General features: G+C 37.9%; 1 protein-coding gene across 2 annotated transcripts in view; it reads right to left on the minus strand.

Moving 5' to 3' along the window:
- PPP1R21 (protein phosphatase 1 regulatory subunit 21) overlaps nucleotides 1–21,893 on the minus strand; it is a 65,714-nt gene that overhangs the window by 6,275 nt on the left and 37,546 nt on the right. For both annotated transcript variants that reach the window (XM_086701144.1, XM_025931907.2), the window contains 6 exons: nucleotides 19,089–19,216; nucleotides 16,376–16,528; nucleotides 12,148–12,240; nucleotides 7,667–7,909; nucleotides 2,241–2,273; nucleotides 967–1,083 (listed from right to left, as the gene is read on the minus strand). In XM_086701144.1, coding sequence (XP_086557270.1) covers nucleotides 967–1,083; nucleotides 2,241–2,273; nucleotides 7,667–7,909; nucleotides 12,148–12,240; nucleotides 16,376–16,528; nucleotides 19,089–19,216 — 767 coding nt within the window. The remainder of the gene's footprint in view (nucleotides 1–966; nucleotides 1,084–2,240; nucleotides 2,274–7,666; nucleotides 7,910–12,147; nucleotides 12,241–16,375; nucleotides 16,529–19,088; nucleotides 19,217–21,893) is intronic.

The raw sequence follows: 21,893 nt of genomic DNA on the forward strand, positions 1-21,893 counted from the left end.
CCTCTATCTCCGTAGTACAGTAGAAAATCACAAAGTCAGGTCCCAGTACTGGGTGTTGTCTTTTCTTTCCCAATTTCTTTAACAATTTATTTATTTTTTTAAGTAGGCTTCACACCCAGAGTGGAACCCAGTGTGGGGCTTGAAGACCCTGAGATCCAGACCTGAGCTGGGAGCAATGGTCAGACGCTTACCCAACTGAACCACCCAGGCGCCCCTCAATCTCTTTAACAACTTAAAGCATTATAATTCTCTGTCTGACATCTAAAACTGACCTTTAGTGTACAGTTTTAAGTGAGAGACCTTACAGGTATTCTTATAGGTTGAGCACATCCATTCTATTGCTGCACTTTCTTGCTTCATTCTCTCCCTTCTAATTAATGAACTGGTGTAGGATGTTATTGAGTATCTTGCATAGGGTTTTTCTAATTCTCCTAAGAAAATGAGTTATTTGGTTAGGGAAGAAGAAAATGTAACAAAAAGATTATATATCAAAGGTTAAAAAAGGTCACATTTTATCATTTATAGGATTTTATCACTTATTCATTTTATCATTTATAGGAACTCGTTTCTACAACTTGTCACTTAGGAAAAAAAGAACCAGTCATATTTTTTTAATTTCTTTGCATAAAATTCCTTGACTTGTGAACATCTACCTGCCTATAATTCTCTAAAACAAGCAATCTCTAGCAATAATGCCCCAAACATATATTATGTGACCATAGGAAAGGTGACTGATAAGTCTCTCAACTGTCTTTCGGTAATTTGGAAATAACAAATCAGTCCCTATGTACTGAAATGAGGATGTGGGGTTGGATGCAGCCTGACCAATATGAACTCCAACCAACTTCACACGGATGCATAGACACGAACTTCTCTCTTCGAATGAATAGCAGGAGACCAGGACAGTGACCTAATTGCTGACAGGGTGAGGAAAAAGCCCCCAAATCTAATTAAGTCTCCACTCACCTCGGCGTAAAAATGCACTGACTTGCTGTCAGCCAGCTGCAGTTGAGATGTCAGCTCCACTATCCTTGCCATGTAGTGATTTTTAATTAAGTCTTCACGAGACTCCACATCTGGAACCTGAACAGAGCACACATAACTAACTAAATAAATGCCAGTGAGATGAAGCAGTTCCAGAAAAGATTACCATCACTCCAAAAGAAAAAAGAAAAGGACAACATTTTGTACACATTCATTTTAAATCGGATAGGGAATCATAGTTTTCCTACCCCTCAAAGAAACTTCAGACAAGCCAGGTAAATGTGTATTCTAAATACCTCTTATTCTGCATTTCTGCCTATCTCACAATAAGGTCGTGGCTTCAAAAGAACAGGGCATAAGTGAAGTACTGGGAGGCCCACTACCTCTGGAGTCATGTCCCTCCATCCAGCCTTGAGAAGCCACAGACCTGTCTGACACCTACATCCTCTCCAACCGGAAGAAGGCAGGGGAAAGGGAGCATTGTTGGAACCCCTAAAATCTGAACATTCTTTTTTCCCCTCAAATTATCTTAAGACAGCTCTAATGTTCTTAAACACACTAACCAATGAAACCATTTCTATTCTGAACAGTTTATGGGCCTTGTCCCACACCAGTATTTCCTCTAGTTACTCTAGCAATGGTATGTTATTGAGTTTTAAGTTTAAAAACACAGAGAAATTTCAAGATTACCTAAAGTAAAAGGCCAATAGGGAAATCGAATTTACCAACCTACTTGAACTATATTTACCAGCTTGCTATACTGAGTAGAAAGCTGAATAACTTCAGTGTTCGTTGAATGGTTATTTATAAAGTTACACTTTACAATATTTCAAAACTCAAAAGCCAAATTTGGGTTCACTCCCTTGAGGGCTGGAAAGAACTGGCAAGCACACTACACTGTTGGTCAAGACCCTGAAAAGCCCTCTCCCCAGCCTGCCCACTAGGAGGGCTAACACCTCCAGCCTCCTTCAGGATGCCAGCGAACTGATGGCCAAGCTCGCACCACACCTTGTCAAACTGCCAAGCCAAGTCGTTCAACGAGACAATTACAAAAACAGGCTGCAATTTGTTGGTGACAGTTAAAATAGAACCAGAAAGAAAAGCAACATGGATCCATGGATGGAGGAGAAAAACACTGGCTCCACAATTTCTAGAATGGTCAGAAAACAATTAGAGAAAGCTGACTTTTGCTGGACTTTGTGAACAAACATACAGTCAAATATTTACTAACAAATATGACGCTAAGCACACATTACCTCATTGTCAGATGTCCTGGTTAAAATCCCAATCTAGAATATAAGGGGAAAAAATCCTTAGAACAGATTGTTTTCACTTCAAATACAATGATTGAAACAGTTGTAATATTTTCGCTTCTCAGTTCACACTGTTTTTAAGTGCTCTGGGAGTGCAGTCCTAGATCATCACCCTGTAAGGTCTTTTACTACAAGGAAGCTGTACCTACAGAGAGCTAACTGTGTTCACTATTTCCATCATGAGGCAGTAATGGATAATGACCATCACTATTTCCTCTATCAAAATGCTGCAGTCATTTTCACTGAAACCCAACAAATTGCCTGGGAAGAGAGAGAGGGAGAAGAGCTTTGACTCATCATTTCTGGGTCTATTTCCAAAACAGTAGCCGAGGAGGGGTAAAGACAGTTTTATGGTGACCATAATAACTAAACATTCCAAACAGAAAATACAAATAACAAACATTCTGCTGAAAGTTCAAAAGGAGAAAGAAGAAATACACTTTTGATACAATGTTATGACATTAATAAATACTAATTTGAGGTTTAAATTAATGAAAAAGAAAATGTAATTTCAGACACATTAAAGTACTGCCAGGTTGCTTTTGTGGATTAAGATTTCAAAAGCAGATAGTCATGAATACTGATTTCAGGTTATTGTTCAAAGTGGAAATGCATGTGCTTGGGCACAATAACTTAAGGAAACTTGGAAATTCAGTTTCAGTGGATTCTGATACCCACAGATCACACCAATAAACAGTTTTCACAGATTCTAAATAATTTCCTCCACAGCATTACTCTCAACAGTGAACAGAGTATCAACAGAGTGTATGCTAATGAATGTCATGCCCACCTAGCTGTAAAAGAATCTTTTATACTACTTTTTTTTTTAATAGAACCATAATTTTCTACTCACTGAAGCAGGAGTAGCAATTAGTCTTTCTCTTTTAGTTAAAAGCTGTTTATGGTAACATGCCAATCATTTAATTTTATATATTCAAATATGACTACATTTGGCAAGAGAAACTACGAGCATGGATCTATATTCTGCCTCCCCACCCTTATCCAGTGACTCCCTGGTTACGGTTTGAGAATGTATTATAGCACACAGACCCACAGAGGAATGGTAGTAGATAAATGGAAGGAAAAAAATCAACATACATAATTTCAACATGTTCTCATATGATGCTAATGAGCGTAAACTGATATGGCCCTTTTAGAAAATAATTTGGCAATAAAGGTCAAGAAACTTGAAAACATTCATGTCTTTTGACCTAATAGTTCTAACCCTGAGACTGTATCCTGAAGACATCATCCGAGATGCAGAAAGAACCTTATGCACAAAAGGAGATGCTATTTAAAATAGCACAAATTATAACCAGTGTCCAATCATAGGTTAACTAAGGTATATTCTATATAGAATACTATGCAATCAAAAACTAAGTTTATACAGAGTTCTAATAATAGGATAAATATTTATGTGTTCACATTACCTTAAAAGATTTGAAATGATATGTAGCACAGTATCAACCAGGCATGAAATTTTGCAGGAAAAATGTTAACAGTAGTTGCTTGAGTATTCAAGAGAATGTCAACTTTTTTCTTCTTTAATTTTCTGTAGTTTTAAATTATCTACAATGTACATGTATTCTCTTTATACATAAAATATATATACTTAAAATTCTATGAATGCTCTTTAATTCCAGCAAGAAGCAGAAATTTGTATTATTCTGTGCCTTTTCTTTCTTGAGGTTACTGACATCTTTGATTACAATGAACTGATAGGTGGCTGAATGCTCAAATTACCCTATTAGGTATTTTAATGACAAATAATATGCATTCAACTACCAAACTGTCACAGAGTTAGAAATAGTAAGTTTCTTTCTGATGTAACTTGTTCAGCCCCAAGGTGCTTAAACCAAAGTAATCTTCTGAGGACTTGTAAGATGAGCTTCCTTAGTCAATCAATTAACTTTAAAATGGGCACAGACTTGCTCCTTACACCCAAAAGGAACATGACAGAAAGGACACACAGAGCTGCATGCTTAGTCAGTGAAGTTCACTAGGGGTAGGTGGGGAAAGACAAGGGGATAAAAAGAAAGGCTGAAAAGGAGAAATGTCAAGGAAGGCAAAACACCATCACTCTTATATCTCTGTGATCTCCAGGCTGGTTTTGGCAAGAATCGCCACGCACAGGAGGAAGGAGAGTTACGTGCTGAGACCCTGTCCCTGGCCTGCAATACTCTCCTCGTGCCTTGGACTCCTATTCACTTCTGAACCCCATCCATATTACCTCTTCTGCGGCATCCTCCCCGCGCCCTCCAGCAGCTTTCTCTGTGATCCCACAGCGCTCCACAAATGTCTATCCATGATTGTATTCCATTAGAGTGAAAGCCACAAAAACTGACTGTGAAAAATGAAAGGAGGCCAGTCACGTCTTGGTTCTCTAATCCTGACCATCAGAGACAACACCCACAACTAGGGTGCATGGAAAATGTGGCACCTCAAGTGTACCTAAAATCATGGGCAGAATTGTGAATTCAAGAAAGTCAAGGAGAAGGAAAGAGGAGTTGAAAGGCAAAAGTATGTGAGTATTGAAATGATGGGGGTAATGGATACACAGATATCAAAAGAAATAGCTTGAACGAAGAGAGGGAAGCAAAAATGCCAAGAACATTATCAGGGAAGAGCTCAATTTGGCTTTGTATGAGGAAATGTAGAAGACAGGGCTAGACAGGTAGTCTGGAAAAGGTATCTACACACCTTGAACAAATGAGTGGATTATATTCTATAGATAACAGTGCTACCAGAAGTCTAAAGCGAGAGAGTGCATTATCAGTAATATACTCTAGGAAAATTATTCTGATAACACCTTATAAGGTGGGTGGGAGGAAAGAGACCCTTGCGAGATGCAGACAGAAATCTGTGAACAAAAGAAATCAAGGCCATGTACAGAGATGCTAACTGGACAGACTACTTAAAATAACACTGACTTCCAATCTCAAGCACAAATAAAGTCATCATCACTCATGCCCCAAGAGTGCTCAGTACTAAACGTTTCCCACATCGCTGGGAAGTCCTTCTCACTTACATACGGAAGAATCAAATAAAAAGACAGTCCTCAATTTTCAGCAACCAACATTAATGACTCAAATACACCAGTGTTGCCAACTCCCAGCACTTCAGAAAGGCAAGCAGTAAACAGATGAATTGATGTCAGCTGATCTATTTTCTGACACCAATCAGATCACAAGGACATGGTCCCAGATACCTTGGGTTCCATCCTAGTTCCATCACTTACCAAGTGTATGACTTCAGCTGAGTTTTTTCACCTCTCTGCCCCCCCAGTCTCATTTACAAAACAGAGACATGATAGTATGTACAATCTCATAGGATCTGTATGAGGACTGACTGAGGTAACATACTAAAAGTCCTCAGCACTGTGGCCGGCCCATGATCACTACAATCACTACTGTTGTATCAGCACTCTTCCCGGTCTAGTCTGGTCCAACAGTTACTCCCTCCACCACCAACTCTACTGCTTAGTGCAAGTGTGAGACGAGCAAAGGAACAGGTATAGGAAAGGAGAAAGAGACAGGAGAGAAACAAGAAATCAGACCAAGAGGGAGAACCGTGTGACCGGGTCAATGAGACAGACTCTGAAGGGAAATCCAAAGATGAGTAGGGGGAGGTGCTTTCCCAGGTGGTCCCTGAACAGATGTCAACATTCAGCTATGTGTGTTGAATGTACCCTCTAGGCAGTCAGCTTCTCCTAGCCAGAGGCAATGTGCAGGACTCATGTCTGGGATTCAGACCTGTGATCAGAGGGTCACTCTACAGGATCATCCTGTGAGCATGGTGTCCACGCAAGTCACAACTCTAAGTGTGGTTTTATGTGTTTTTGCTTTTCTAAAAATTTTAATCCTTTTTTGCTCCCCATATTTTACTATGAAAATTTTCAAACACACAGGAAGTTGGGGATAAAAAGTTTAAGAAATGTCTGTATATCCACCATCTACATTTAATAATTAACATTTTGCTACATTTGTTTTATTTATCTGTGTGTGTGTATACAGATATATACATGTATATATATGTATACATATATACACATATGTATTTTTTTTCTGAACAATCTGAAAGTAAATTGCATATACTGGGATACCTAAGTACTTTGGTGTTTATCTCCAAAAATTAAGATATTCTCCTAAATAATCATAATACCAGTATCACATCTAGGAAAAAGAATAATAAACTGAGTTTCTAACACTGTTAAAATGAAATGGAGCCTATATACATCTTGAAAATAAAAGCTGGTTTGTATGCTTTACTATCAGGGATGCCCTGAATCAGATGTGAGGTAAATCTAAGAAGGACCATGCCTTACTCATCCATTGCATCAGTGAGCTACAGGAAGGGTAAAATCAAGTGCTAAGGACAGGTCTCACGAAAGCACCATGGCTCACCTCAAGATCTTCAAGAAAGGCTTGTAAAAATGTACCTAATAAGCCATATTTCTAATTATAAGGGTTTTTTCCCCCTCTGATTTCTCCTTTCCTAGATTTTCTAAGTTTTTCTTACAGTGGGCAGAATATTATAATTAGAAAATGTTTCTTGACATAACTTTGAAGTTACCTGAAGTAATTAATAGCTCCAATATAGACAGATGTTTCTTCACCTTCTGAATCACTGCAGTTAAATATAAGGCAAGAAATATAAGGTTGTAAGATAACTTGGCAGTATACTGCCTCGTGGAATATAACTAACCTGATGAGCTTCTGTATTACATATATGTTGTAAAGCTTTATACTGTCTAAGAACCATAAATTGGTTTAAAATGGTATTTGTAGGGTGCCTGGGTGGCTCAGTCAGTTAAGCGTCTGACTTCGCTCAGGTCACGATTTCACAGTTTGTGAGTTTGAGCCCCGCACAGGGCTCTGCACTGACAGCTCAGAGCCTGGAGCCTGTTTCGCATTCTGTGTCTCCCTGTCTCTCTCTCTCTCTCTCTCTCTCTCTCTCTCTCTAGTAAATAAATAAACATTTAAAAAAAATTTTTAATGGTATTTGGGGTCATTTCTATGGAAAGTTAGACATTCAAGCCCTTGGTCAGAAACATAACCTATAGAAAAACAGAATCACACCTTAAATTTGACTTACTTGATCTTTTCCAGGAATACAGCCTTTACCATGGGGAAGTGTCATGGAAAATCAAAGGAAATTTAATGAAATAGCTTTTTCAAGGAGCCATCCTGACTACCCCTTGCTTTTTCTAGAACACATGGGTAATACCTGTTTTACACTGACATGTAATTTAGATGGTTAACAGCAAACACTAGGTTAAGGCCTTACCAATTATCGTTAAAGAAGAAGAAGGAGGGGGAGGGGGAGGGGGAGGGGGAAGGAGGAGTGGAGGAGGAGGAGGAGACACTTACCAGACTGGTGCTGTGAATAGGCTCCAGCACAGCCTTGGTTGAGGCTTCTTCCTGGCCCCCTGCATTCATCCCAGTGGGATTTTCCTGGGCTGGCCCAACCCCCTGCCCGATGCTTGTACTCTTCAGCTTATCTGCAATTCGCTGGTTTTCTTTCTCCAGCTTGATTTTGGCTAACTGTGCTTCCAACATCCAATGCTCTTTTTCCTGCTCCAGTTTAGAAATCTTTTCCAGACTCTGCTGAACCTTGAAAAGCAATAGAGTTCTGCACCTTAGAGGATGATGCAGACAAAACTTAGTGGCTAAAGACAGGCTTCACAGCACATCAACCCAAACTGCCTCCCAGAAATAAAATTTAAAAAGCCTGAACGTTACGCAGAGAAAAGGAAATATTGTTAAACAAGATTCACAAAGCACAACCAGAAACTGAAAAATTGGATGACAGTAAAATTAAAAATCTTTACTCATCGAAAGATATCATCAGGGCACCTGGGTGGCTCAGTTGGTTGGGTGGCCGACTACAGATCAGGTCATGATCTTGTGGTCTGTGAATTCGAGCCCCGCGTCGGGCTCTGTCCTGAGTGCTCAGAGCTTGGAGTCTGCTTCTAGTTCTGTCTCCCTCTCTCTCTCTGCCCCTCCCCTGCTTGCTCTCAGTCTCTCTCTCTCTCTCAAAAATAATAAACAATAAAAAAAAATTTAAAAAAAGAAAGATATCATTAAGAGAGTGAAAAGGAAAGTCACAAAATGGAAGACATCCGCAAAGCATGTATCCAACAGAAGACTAAACATGTAGAATATATAAAGAACTTCTACAAATTAGTAAGAAAAAGACAACCCAATAGAAAAATAGGGGGGGAAAAAGACTTGAATAGGCACTGAACAAGACTAAAAACATAAAAAAAGAAGGTATTCAATGTCACTATTATCAAAGCAAAGCAATTTGAAACCACCCAAATGACTAAAATTAAAGGACAGAAAATACAGGAGCACCTGGGTGGCTCAATCGGTTAAGTGTCCGACTTCGGCTCAGATCAATCCCGTGGTTCACAAGTTCAAGCACTGTTGTCAGACTCTGTGCTGACAGCTCAGAGCCTGGAGCCTGCTTCGGATTCTGTGTCTCCCTCTCTCTCTGCCCCTTCCCTGCTCACACTCTGTCTCTCTCTCTTTCAAAAATAAATAAAACATTTAAAAAAATTTTTTAAAAAGAAGAAAACACAAAGGTGGGCATGTTTGTGGAGCAACTGGAACTACCAGATAGTGCTAGCAGGACTGGAATTTGGGACAAACACTTTGAAAAACTGTTTGGCTGGATCTTTAAAGCTGAAGACATCATATCCTATATGACCCAACAATTCTATTTCTATGTATGTAACCCGATGCACATTTACCAGAAGACATATGTAAGGATGTTCACAATAGCACTATGATAGCCAAACACCTGAAACTACCCAAATATTCATAGGCAATAAAAAAGAATAATGCATATTCACCCAGTAGAATACTAAACAACAATGAAAATGGACAGATTACAATTACACATAACACGGATGAATATTACAAATATAATGTTGAATGAGAGAAGGCAGACCTGAAAGAATATATATTATATAATCTCAATGAATGAAAAGTTTCGTTTACTGAACTTTTCACTAATCTATTGTGTTAGAACACAAGATGATGGTTTTCTTTGGGGGCAAGGAGGAAGGCGAGAAAGGGGCATGAGGAAGGCTGCTGAACTCCTAGTATTTTTTTCTTAAAGGAATACTTTACATACAGAAGTGTTCTTTTTAAAAATTTTTACTGAGATGCTAGTTACGTCAGTATGTTTGCTTGTGAAAATTCACTGGGATACACAGTTGGCCCTTGAACAACATGGGTTTGAACTACATGGATCCACTTATATGTGGATTTTTTTTCAATAAATACGTACAATATTGTAAAAGTATTTTCTCTTCCTTATGATTTTAATAACATCTTTTCTCTAGCTTACTTTATTGTAAGAATACAGTGTATGATACATAAAATACACAAAATATGTGTACATCGGATATTTATGTTATCAGTAAGGCTTCCAGTCAACAATAGGTAATTAGCAATTAAGTTTTGGGGGAGTCAAAAGTTTACACGAATTTTCAACTGTGCAAGGGGATCAATGCCCCAGCCCCCTTGCTGTTCAAGGATTAACTATACATTAATAATTTGTGTATTTTTTTAAAATTATGTTATACTCCATTCAACAAGAAGTCTAAATATATTAATTCACAGGGCAAATGAAAGCTTGAGAATTACATGAAAATAAAAACAATCTTACAGTGAATTCCAAATGCTTTACCGGCTATCATGGTTGAGCAATTACCATGCAGCAGACACTGTTCATGGTACTTTCCTGCCAGGATCCCATTGAAGCCTCACAGTCCTTCAATTCTCATTTCCCAAAGAGGGGAACTAAAGCTCCCAGCAGCTGAACCACCTGCTAAGCTAGCAAATGGCAGAGCCAGGATTTGGATCCCATGTGTCTGGCTGTCTGGCTCACAAGTCTGATTCTTTTCACTATATCACACTGCCTCCCATTGGCTCAGTTAATGCTTACAAGGCCCTGGAAGGCAGATCTTAGACTCACTCTTTTCAGAGAGACAGGAAGTCACACCCAGAGTGCTTATCAGACTAGCCTACAGCTGGTCAATGGGGGAGGGGGGGGCAGTGCTGCAATAGCTCTGAAACCAGACAGTTCTCCCACTTACTAGCTACCTTGGGTAAAAGCTGCTTAATTTCTTTAAGCCTTACTTTCCTTACATAAAGTAAAAAGAAAATTGAAACTGAAAATCAACTTTTAAAGTATTCAACATTTTATTTTTGTCCCAAGAATTTTGTTTTTTAGGAATGACTCTCTGGATTAAATGTTTACTTCCAGGGGCGCCTGGGTGGCGCAGTCAGTTAGGCGTCCGACTTCAGCCAGGTCACCATCTCGCGGTCCGTGAGTTCGAGCCCCGCGTCGGGCTCTGGGCTGATGGCTCAGAGCCTGGAGCCTGTTTCCGATTCTGTGTCTCCCTCTCTCTCTGCCCCTCCCCCGTTCATGCTCTGTCTCTCTCTGTCCCAAAAATAAATAAACGTTGAAAAAAAAAATAAATAAAATAAATGTTTACTTCCAACATCCTAGCTCATTTAATGTCAAAAAGACAAAAGGACAGCAGACAAAAGGATGTGTCAGGTGAATCTATTTGCACTCTCTTTAAAATAAGTATTTCCTGGGGCGCCTGGGTGGCGCAGTCAGTTAAGCGTCCGACTTCAGCCAGGTCACGATCTCGCGGTCCGTGAGTTCGAGCCCCGTGTCGGGCTCTGGGCTGATGGCTCAGAGCCTGGAGCCTGTTTCTGATTCTGTGTCTCCCTCTCTCTCTGCCCCTCCCCCGTTCATGCTCTGTCTCTCTCTGTCCCAAAAATAAATAAACGTTGAAAAAAAAAATTAAAAAAAAAAATAAATGTTTACTTCCAACATCCTAGCTCATTTAATGTCAAAAACACAAAAGGACAGCAGACAAAAGGATGTGTCAGGTGAATCTATTTGCACTCTCTTTAAAATAAGTATTTCCTGGGGCGCCTGGGTGGCACAGTCGGTTAAAGCGTCCGACTTCAGCCAGGTCACGATCTCGCGGTCCGTGAGTTCGAGCCCCGCGTCGGGCTCTGGGCTGATGGCTCGGAGCCTGGAGCCTGTTTCCGATTCTGTGTCTCCCTCTCTCTCTGCCCCTCGCCCGTTCATGCTCTGTCTCTCTCTGTCCCAAAAATAAATAAACGTTGAAAAAAAAAAATTAAAAAAATAAAATAAAATAAGTATTTCCAAAACTTAACGCAAACCTGCTGTTGAAGTACGTCTCTGACAAAAGCTAAACCAGTGTCAGTGTGTACCAACTTCCCTCCCACCTCCACCTAGCCCCCAAATTCAATTGACCAACTAACTGAATATTGGAAATTTTTTGTTCCTGATCATTTAAGAAATAAATAACTCATGGAGTCTCAAGCTCCTCCCCCTTTTTTGCCTTATTAGTTCAGACTTTTAAATCTAGTGCCTAGAGAAAGAAAGAATCACCATGGCCAAAGTGTGTTGATATTACCTGAGTGGCAATTATAACACCAACTGAATCAAGATGACTTATTTAGAGTATCAACAGGGGCGCCTGGGTGGCTCAGTGCTGACAGCTCAGAGCCTGAAGTCTGCTTCGGATTTTGTGTCTCCCTCTCTCTCCGCCCCTCCCCTGCTCCTGCTCTGTCTCTGTCTCAAAAATAAATAAAAACATTAAAAAAAATAAAATAAAAATAGAGTATCAACAAATGTTCTTCAATGAATTATGCTTATGGTGCGTTTTAGCACATGTTAAACAATTAATTTTACATGTTCACTTATAAAGTCTTTTATATTGTTCTGTGTTAAAAGCCTTCTCCAGGGGATTTAACATTTATGCTCCTTTAACAAGTAGCATGAGGCACCATACCTGTTGTGCAAGGCCTTCTCGACTTTCAGTAGAGCTGAGAAGGACCCGGCGGTTTGCCAGAGCTTCTTCGTAAGGCACAGACTCCAAGAGGGGCTATGGAAAAGGCAGCAGAAGAATTAAAGGAAAAGATCATATCATTCCTGAATCCTATGTACACAGAAAGAATGTTAAATGGGGTTCAACAATAAATTCAGACATATGCCAACATTCACTATTTCCTTTTAATGATGTCACAGGGACCTTTTTTAAAGAAAAATAACGAAGAGGGACTTGTCATTCCAGTTATAATCTACACTAACTAAAAGCATATGGACCTATACCAAATACCATATGATTTCACTTCTATGTGAAATCTACAAAACAAATTAAAGAAAAAAAAAAAAAAACAGAAACAGACTCAGATACAGAGATCAATCAGGTGGTTGCCAGATTGGGGAGGGGTGGGGGGTGAGAGCATGGGCAAAATAGAGAAAGGGGATTAAAAGATGCAAACTTCCAGTTATAAAATAAATAAGATACAGGGCAGGATGCACAGCATAGGAATATAAATAGTAAGTAACAACTTTGCATGGTGACAGATGGTAGCTACACTTGTCTTGGTGATCACTCTGTAATGTACATAAGTGTTGAATCACTATGTTGTATACCTGTAACTAATATAATATTGTATGTCAATGACATCTCAATTTGTTTTTTTAAAGCAGATTGTCAGAGAGGCAGAAATAAAGATCACTAAGGGGCATTGTCTTGACTGTGCTTTTAAGGGTGTAAACATATGTCAAAACCTATCAAATTGTATGCTTGAAATATATGCAGTTTTTTTATGTCAATTAAACCCCCCAATAAAACTTTCCGAAACAAACACATGAATAAACAGATAAAGGAAGAGGACAGAATATCTAGAAACAGACAAAAGCATACACAAAAACATATTATGTGATAAATGCTGGGTTGTTTTTTCTTTTAAGTCAATAGAGAAAGGACAGACTGGATAAAAGCCACAAGGATAACCAGGTAATAATCTAGAAAAATAACTATTTAGATCCCTTTTTCATACCTCTATCAGAATGACTCCAAGATGGATTAAAGAATTCAATCTAAAAATTTAGACCATGAAAGTAATGGAAGAAAATGTAGGTGATCATTTCTGTAATCTTGAAAAGTACCCCTGGCCAAGAATCACCACCATAAAGAAAAAGATTGATTTAAAGACATAAAAATTAAAACTTCTATTTTGAAAAAATACGACAGCAAACTGGAGAAAAAATACTTCTAACACAGGCACAGGATTAACATTCTTACTATATAGGGAGCTCTTTCAACCCTAATTAGGAACATTTATCTAAAAATAGATCAACGATGAACAGAGAATTGACAGAATAAATACAAACAATAACTTTATGAAAAGACGTACCACTTCAATAAGCAAAGGAATGCCAATTAAAATAATAAGAAGCTTCTTGTCTAATTAATATTAAATTTATGGTTTAAATTTATACTTCTGCTGGTAAACTATAAATAGACAATCTTCCTGAAGTGTAGTCTGGAAAAATGTGTCCAAATTTGAAAGATTCACAGACTTTGTTTGAACCAGCAATTCCATTTTGGGAAATTAATCTTAAAGACATAATTAAAATAATTACACAAAGAGAGATTGGTAGCCTTATACAATGCTAGAAACATAAAACAGTACAGCTACTCTTAAGGACAATTTGCAACACATATTAAAATGTAAAATGTGCAAGCCACATGATTCAGAACATTCCACTACTCAATATTCCACACATGTGCCCAAGGAGGCATTTACAAAGCTATCACTTAAAGTATTATTGTAACAGTAAAAAACTGGAATGAACCTAAATGCCCACCAATAAGGAATATCTAAATGAGCCACAAAACATACATATTGTAAGATTCTATGCTGTATTTAAAAGGAATATAGTAGCCACCATATGTAATGATACAGACAGGTCTCTGAAACATTTTATTTGTTTTTAATTTTTCTTTGTTTCTTCATTTTTTTTAAGTATAGTTGATGCAGGCACCTGGGTGGCTCAGGCGGTTAAGCATCCGACTTCGGCTCAGGTCATGATCTCACAGTTTGTGAGTTCGAGCCCTGCATTGGGCTCTGTTCTGACAGCTCAGAGCCTGGAGCCTGCTTCTGATTCTGGGTCTCCCTCTCCCTCTGCGCCTCCCCCCACTTGCTCGTGCACGCTCTCTCTCTCTCTCAAAAATAAATAAAACATTAAAAAATATTTTTTTAAATACATAGTTGAAGAACAATGTTAGTTTCAGATGTACAATATGGTGATTCGACAATTCTTTACACCTAACAAAACATTTTTTTAATTAATTAATTTTTTTAAATAATCTGTATACACAATGTGGGGCTCAAACTCATGACCCTGAGATCAAGAGTCTCCCACGCTTCAAACGGAGCCAGTCAGGCACATCTAAGACACTTCAAATGAAAAAAATCAAGGCACCTGGGTGGCTCAGTTGGTTAAGTGTCCAACTCTTGCTTTCAACTCAGGTCATGGATCTCACAGTTCAGTTTGTGAGAGTGAGCCCCACAATGGGCTCTGCTCTAACAGCACACAGCCTACTTGGGATTCTCTCTCTCCCTCTCTCTCTCTGTCCCTCCCCCACTCACACTCTTTCTCAAAATAAATAAAACATTTAAAATAAATAAATAAAACTTAAAAAGTCAAAAAAAAAAAAGAAAAAAATCAAGTTGCCCAATGAAACAAGCATTTCAGTTGAAAAAAGAAAGAAAATTCTATACATTGTATATTGTCTATAAGTTTATACAGATGCATAAATGCTCCAAGATTCTGGAAGGTTATACACCAAACTGATAGCTATAATGACCTCTGGCGAGAGAGTGGAATTAGGGACTATACATGTAATGCTCTAATGTAATATAAGAATATGTTTAGGCATTATTTGTACCTAAAAGTAAAAAAAAAAATAAGGAGGAAAAAGGTAAAAAATGCACAAAGTTAGAGTTGCATGTGCAACAATATCTACTGTTTCTCCGCATATAACAGTGAAAAATAGGAAACAACCTAAATATCCATGAGCAATGGATTAGTTAATTAAATTATCACACACAAAATGAAATACTATAGATTTAATACTATAGAGGTATTAAAATGATAACAATTTACATTTATAGAAAGTATTATTTGATGTATTAAAAATCACAATTTTTATATCCACAAAAACAATATTCTAAAACAGTGTATGTCAATGGACTATCAGCCATCAAAAAGAATGAAATCTTGCCATTCCAACAATGCAGATTGAGCAAGAATGTATTCTGCTAAGCAAAATAAGCCAGTGAGAGAAAGACAAATACCATATGATTTCACTCATATGTGAAATTTAAGAAACAAAACAGATGAACATAGGAGAAGGGGGAAAAAAGAGAGAGAGAGAGGGAGGCAAACTATAAGACACTCTTCAACTACAGAGAACTGAGAAATGATGAGGGGAGGTAGGCGGGGGATGGGCTAATTGGGGGATGGGCATTAAGGAGGGCACTTGTGATGAGCACTGGGTGTTAAATTTAAGTGATGAATCACTAAATTCTACACCTGAAACCAATTTGACCATATATCCTAACTAGAATTTAAATAAAAAATTGAAATAAAAAAGTAAAACGAAATAGAAGGGTATGTATCCAGATACACTTTGCTTTTTATAGCACATACATGTATGTGTTTCCTTGTGTGCGTGTGTACACACATGCACTAAAGTTTTTTGGATACAGATATACTCCAACAAAATTAAGGGTAGCTACCTCTGGGGGGTGGGAATTGGTGTGTGATTTTCTTCTTCTTTATGCACTGTTACACCTTCTGATTTCTGCTTGCAATGACCTTGTATTCTTATACTCAGGAAAAAATTATAAATGTATTTCAATTTTTTTCTATTTCTACAAGTTTGAGATTTCTGAAGTTTGAGATTTATTGGCTGCCTGGCTGCCTCATTCTAGACACTTGGGGACATGAATTCAACATGGCCTATGCATAGATCACACATTAATTGAGGTTTGGGTCTCTGTCACCTTCTCCTCCCCAAAGACCTCCCCCAATACTCACCAACCACCTGTGCCCCCAACTGTGTAAAATCTAAACAAAACGAAATGTGGAAAAACTCTTGCCCTTCTCTGGAATGATTCCTGATTTTTCCTCTGAGGTTAATTTAACAGGAGCTCACAAACCTTTCTCAGAGCCTTCATATAGGCGGCAGCTTTTTTCTTGTATTGCAGCATGCACTCAGCTGAAAGAGGACTAATGAAGCCACTCGCTGCCTTAGGCCCGTAGCTCAGAGAAGCAATGAAGTAGTCCACATTGTTGCTGAAGAAAGATGCAATCTAAATCAAGTGTGACAAGAAAACAGATTTTGTTTTCCAATCATGTATCTAAAATATAGACCTAATAGTTTTCGAAGCAAAGTTAAAGGTGCCGGAATGGAAATGAAATTTCAACACCTGCCAAAAGCCCACATTTATTTACTTGGGAAGAATTCCTAGGGCAATGATTTGTAATAGAAAGACAATACCAGTATAAAGATTGAGACCAGACTTCTGACATGTCTTAACCTAGACAATTTCTATTCTTTCTGAAAACCAAGACTGATTCGGGTTTATTCTGGGGATGATGTTCATGGGCCATTTACCTCATTAATTTCTGCCACTAGTCTCAAAATATGCATGTTTGGATTTATATATTCCATTTGTATTTTAACTTTGAATGTTTCCAATTCCAACATGAGACAGGACACAGCATCTTGAATATGATAACTCTACTTAAATTTAATTCTGTAAATCTCAATTTATGATCTACAAATATAATAAAGACTGTGTAAGCAGGCACAGAGACCCATGACTGAGCCATGACTTTGCATTTATAGTGTTGTATGAAATGGTGATATAAATAAAAATGTCTGAGAAGGTTATTAGCCAAAAAAATTAAAGTGCTGGATACATTAAAGAACATCCTATTTTGATAAATAAGAAGTGACTTATGGAACAAAGTATCCTACACCTTGGCAAAAATTGGCCAGAAAGTAAGCAAGCAATCACTAATGGTCTGAAAGATTTTATTTTTCATTAGTATTTTACTATGTCAAATGAAATTCTACACTAGGTAGTATTCAAGAAAATAAAGGATTCTATAAGTCTTGAGCTTTATATTCCTTGTAAATGACATGGATAATCATATACCCAGGATTTGCATTTTAGGTCATAGCAATATATGGTGAGGTTTACATTCTTTCCTCTTTCTAGTATTTGTACATTTTCTAAATGTTCTTCAATATGCATATGTTACATTTTCCTACTGGGCTTTTAAAAATTATATACCATAAAATTTAGTTTAATCAAATCACATTAGCTAGATATTAAGCTGCCACCAACTAACATTAGTTCAGATACTTACTTCAGTTAAAAACCATTTTTAGGGGTGCCTGGGTGGCTCAGTTGGTTAAGCGTCTGACTCTTGATTTTGGCTCAGGTCATGATCTCGTGGTTTTTTAGTTCATGCCCTGCGTCGGGCTCTACACTGACAGTGCGGGGACTGCTTGGGATCCTCTATCGCTCTCTCTCCCTCCCCCTCTGTCTCTCTCTTTCCCTCTCTCTCTCTCAGAATAAATAAACTTTAAAAAAAAACTTATAAAAATTGCACAATTTTTCACCATCAGATACCTTCCCTTGAGACATTTTAAGGTTTCAGCTAAAGCAAATCTAAAATTAGCTAATATAAAGGTATTTAATATTTCAGAATTTTCATAAAAGTTAGAAACTGCAGAAACGCCTCTAAAGGGCTAACATTCTCTTCTTCCAGAATTTTTCTTAATCAAGGTCAGAATTATCTTCAGAAAGCTTCAGCATGCCTGTAGATGCAAGCGATCAAGAGGGTACAGCTGGGATGGTCTTCTGGCTGAGGAACCCTGGAGGCACAGATCTGTGCGCTGACAGAACCCAAAGATAACACCCTCTAATTATGGCCCCAAGCACTGCAAAGTGTCACAAAGACCAGTCTGAGTCGGGGAAAGATGAGAAAGAGGACACTGAATATGTAATATGATTGGTGATCACTTCTGGTTAACTTAATTACCTGAAAAAAATGTGTTCCTGTTATGGGCAACCTGTCAGAAAAATAATGGTATATAAACACAGGTAGAAATTAACATTTCCTTGAGAAATTAGGTTGCATCCACAGAAATAAATGGGCTAAGATAGTTCTGAATACAGTCCTTTTGGTTACACATATATGGGTAGTTCCCAGAGAAATATGAATCAGTAAAGGTGCTGATGACAGCCACATGAACACATACTGACAATGTCACAGCTGCTGAAGCCAGAATATCCAAGACAGAATTTTTAGAGAAAATGTATTTTGGCCAGTTTATCATAATAATTAAGTGCTTAATGACCCAAATAATTATTATCTAATATTAATGGTTCAATGAAAAGACATATGTTCAAAGTCACCTTAAAAGTTCTTGTTAAGAAACAAAACCACAGAGGTAGCATTAGGACAAGTGTTATCAAAAAACAAAAAACCAGGAAGGAAAAAAACCAAAATATTAATGAAGGTTTTATTGGTTCGTTTTTCTTTTTATGTAATTTCCCAATTTCTATACAGCAGACATTTGATATATACAAAGATGTATACTGATCATCAAATATCTCACTAAAAAATAAACTGTGAGTGATCTACTTACTCATCACGAATGCTAAACAGTCACTCCCCTATTGCTTTAAATATTGGGCAGTGAGAAGGAAAAGGGAGACAACTTTATTTTACAAAAAAGTCTGATATTCCAAACTTCTTTTACAGATTAATTTTCCTATGTCATTTAAGGAAGGAAAAAAAAGGAGCTTACTTAAGAATTAAATTTAATGTCAATATAAACCAGAGAAAACTTACCTTTCCTGCTCCATTTGTTAATGCTACTACTGAGGACAGGATACAGTCATTAGTTGTAATGAGCTTCTGTGTTGCTGTTGGAAGTTCATGCTCTATTGTAGCTTTCTGATTGTAATGTTTAGAGATATCTATAAAAGCAATCAAATGAAAACTATTACCATCCATACACAAGTTGCATACAGATAACCAGCCCGTTCACTCTCATATCTGCTTTTAGAGATTTACACAGTAAATATGACCAAAAAATGGTCCCAAATATATTGGGATTGTCCTGAGTATCAACTAGGTCACAAATCCATGTGAAGAGAATAGAGCCAAGTGAGGGTCTCTTAACACCATCCTGATGTCTCTATTATAGTCACCAGCTTAAGGGTCTGATTCTCCCTCTTTCGAGTGTTTGCTCTTATTCTAGTGTTGAGTAAATGACCCTGACCAGTATTTACCAGTTAAAAACGCTGTTTTAATAGTCTGGCAGGCACAAATGAGAATTCATCTTGTACTTATATAAGCTAACCATGAGGCTGGAAGAGAATGACCAACACAATCTCCTGCAATCCTTACTGGACCTTAGTCAGTCTGCCAGTACACACCCTAACAAACACTGACAAGGATCTTCACAGCCAAACCGGGAGTGAATCCTCCAGTGTATGGCTTCACGTGCTACTGCCTCCAGTCCCAGAATATTACAACAAAGGCCTGTGGTTAGAAAAGCACAGGAGAGACTTAAATATAAAAAGCATGAGGAGAAATTGCAGTAGGTGAAACCGGCCAAATGACTTAAGGTTGGGGTTTTCTGGGTCTCTGAGAAAGAATGATTTTGTCCTGGAAATAAGGGATAATGGGAGAATCTTAAGACAACACTGATTTATAAGGAAGGGTAATTATATTTTTAAATAATAAAGTGTTTACAATTCATTCTCCTCTGAATTTTTTAGAATACTTCAGGTACAACAGCACTAATTATCCCTACCAACAAAGCTAAAAATAAATCACAAAATATGAAAATTAATTTTTATAATGGGTGTGTATGCAGAGAACTGCATTTATTCAGAATCAAGAAGTCTAGTTAATCCTAGATTATGGATAATTAAAAAGAAATAAGACTAGAAAGAAATGGTTTTTGAGATTTAACCTGATATGATCATGGTATTTTAACACAAAATCACTGTTTTATGAATAGAATTATTTTTACTAAAATTTTTAAACTGGGGAATTGTTTTAGTTATATATTTAATATACATATATGCACATATATGTAAACTTTTAGTTTTAGAGTCACAGAAAAGTTACAGAGACTTTTCTGGATACCTTTTAGCCAGTTTTCCCTGTTGTTAACACCTTACATTACAGTTGCCACAGCAAAAGAATCAACTAATTAGTATATTACTGTTATATTTACGTTTTCAAAAATAAATGATTATCCTCTATATATTCATAAGATACCCAAGTGAATAAAAATTCGACTGGCGGCACCTAGGTGGCTTAGTCAGTTGGGCATTAACTTCAGCTCAGGTCATATCTCACAGTTCATAAGTTCGAGCCCCACACTGGGCTCTGTACTGAGAGCTTGGAACCTGGAGCCTGCTTCGGATTCTGTGTCTCCCTCTCTCTCTGCCCCTCCCCCCACTTGCTCACATGCACGCGCTCACTCTCTCTCTAAAATAAACATTAAAAATATTTTTTTGATTTGAACACTGAACACTCTTATATACTGAACTTGCTAGCCCCTAACACAGACATTTTCTCTCTATACACCACAGAAAGGTTTGGTCGCAATTTTGCTAGAAGTACACAAACTATAATACAACTTGGCTGGCAGTAATCTTAGGTGATCAGCAGGTGACTGGGATACTTAATGAAAGTCATATAATACTATGAATACTTACATGGCTTCTACTGGACTTGTGCCACTGCAGTTTGACAATAGTAATTCTCCTAATCAAATTGTGTACTCTTTATCAAGTCGAAATATTTCAATTATTTAGGGTGTTCCTTGACATTAAATTTTAAATCCAAAAAGAACAAAGAAATCATGCAACCTAAGCCCAGAGATTTATTTTTCTCTTATGTTTCCTATGAGTCTACCTGCTTTACACCTGAGACTAAAAATCAACAATTCTCAGGGAGCCTAGGTAGCTCAATCAGTTAAGCATCCAACTCTTGATTTCAGCTCAGGTCATGATCTCACAGTTCATGAGTTCAAGCCCCACATCAGGCTCTGAGCTAATAGCGCAGAGCCTGCTTGAGATTCTCTCCACCCCCCCCCCTTTTGTGCTCACGCTCTCTCTCAAAAAAAAAATAATAAACTTTAAAAAAATAACAATTCTCCCTCAGAATTCACTTGTTAAAAGATTAATTCACTCCCGGGGCGCCTGGGTGGCGCAGTCGGTTGGGCGTCCGACTTCAGCCAGGTCACGATCTCGCGGTCCGGGAGTTCGAGCCCCGCATCAGGCTCTGGGCTGATGGCTCAGAGCCTGGAGCCTGTTTCCGATTCTGTGTCTCCCTCTCTCTCTGCCCCTCCCCCATTCGTGCTCTGTCTCTCTCTGTCCCAAAAATAAATAAACGTTGAAAAAAAAAAAAAAAAATTTAAAAAAAAAAAAAAAGATTAATTCACTCCTATTTTAAATCCATTAGGACAGACATTTTAATATATCTCTAGGTCTCTTTTTACAATGACACCTGCCTGCCTTCTAACTTAGATCAAGCAATTATTCAGGGCAAAGCAGGAAGGGAAGAGGCTTGAAATGAGAGTTCTCTGAAACATAAAGCTTCTTCTGTTAATGCCAGTTGATATTCACTCTGAGT

The sequence above is a fragment of the Puma concolor genome, chromosome A3 (genome assembly GCF_028749965.1).
Source record: "Puma concolor isolate L17-30 chromosome A3, mPumCon1.1.hap2, whole genome shotgun sequence".
Lineage (NCBI taxonomy): Eukaryota > Metazoa > Chordata > Mammalia > Carnivora > Felidae > Puma > Puma concolor.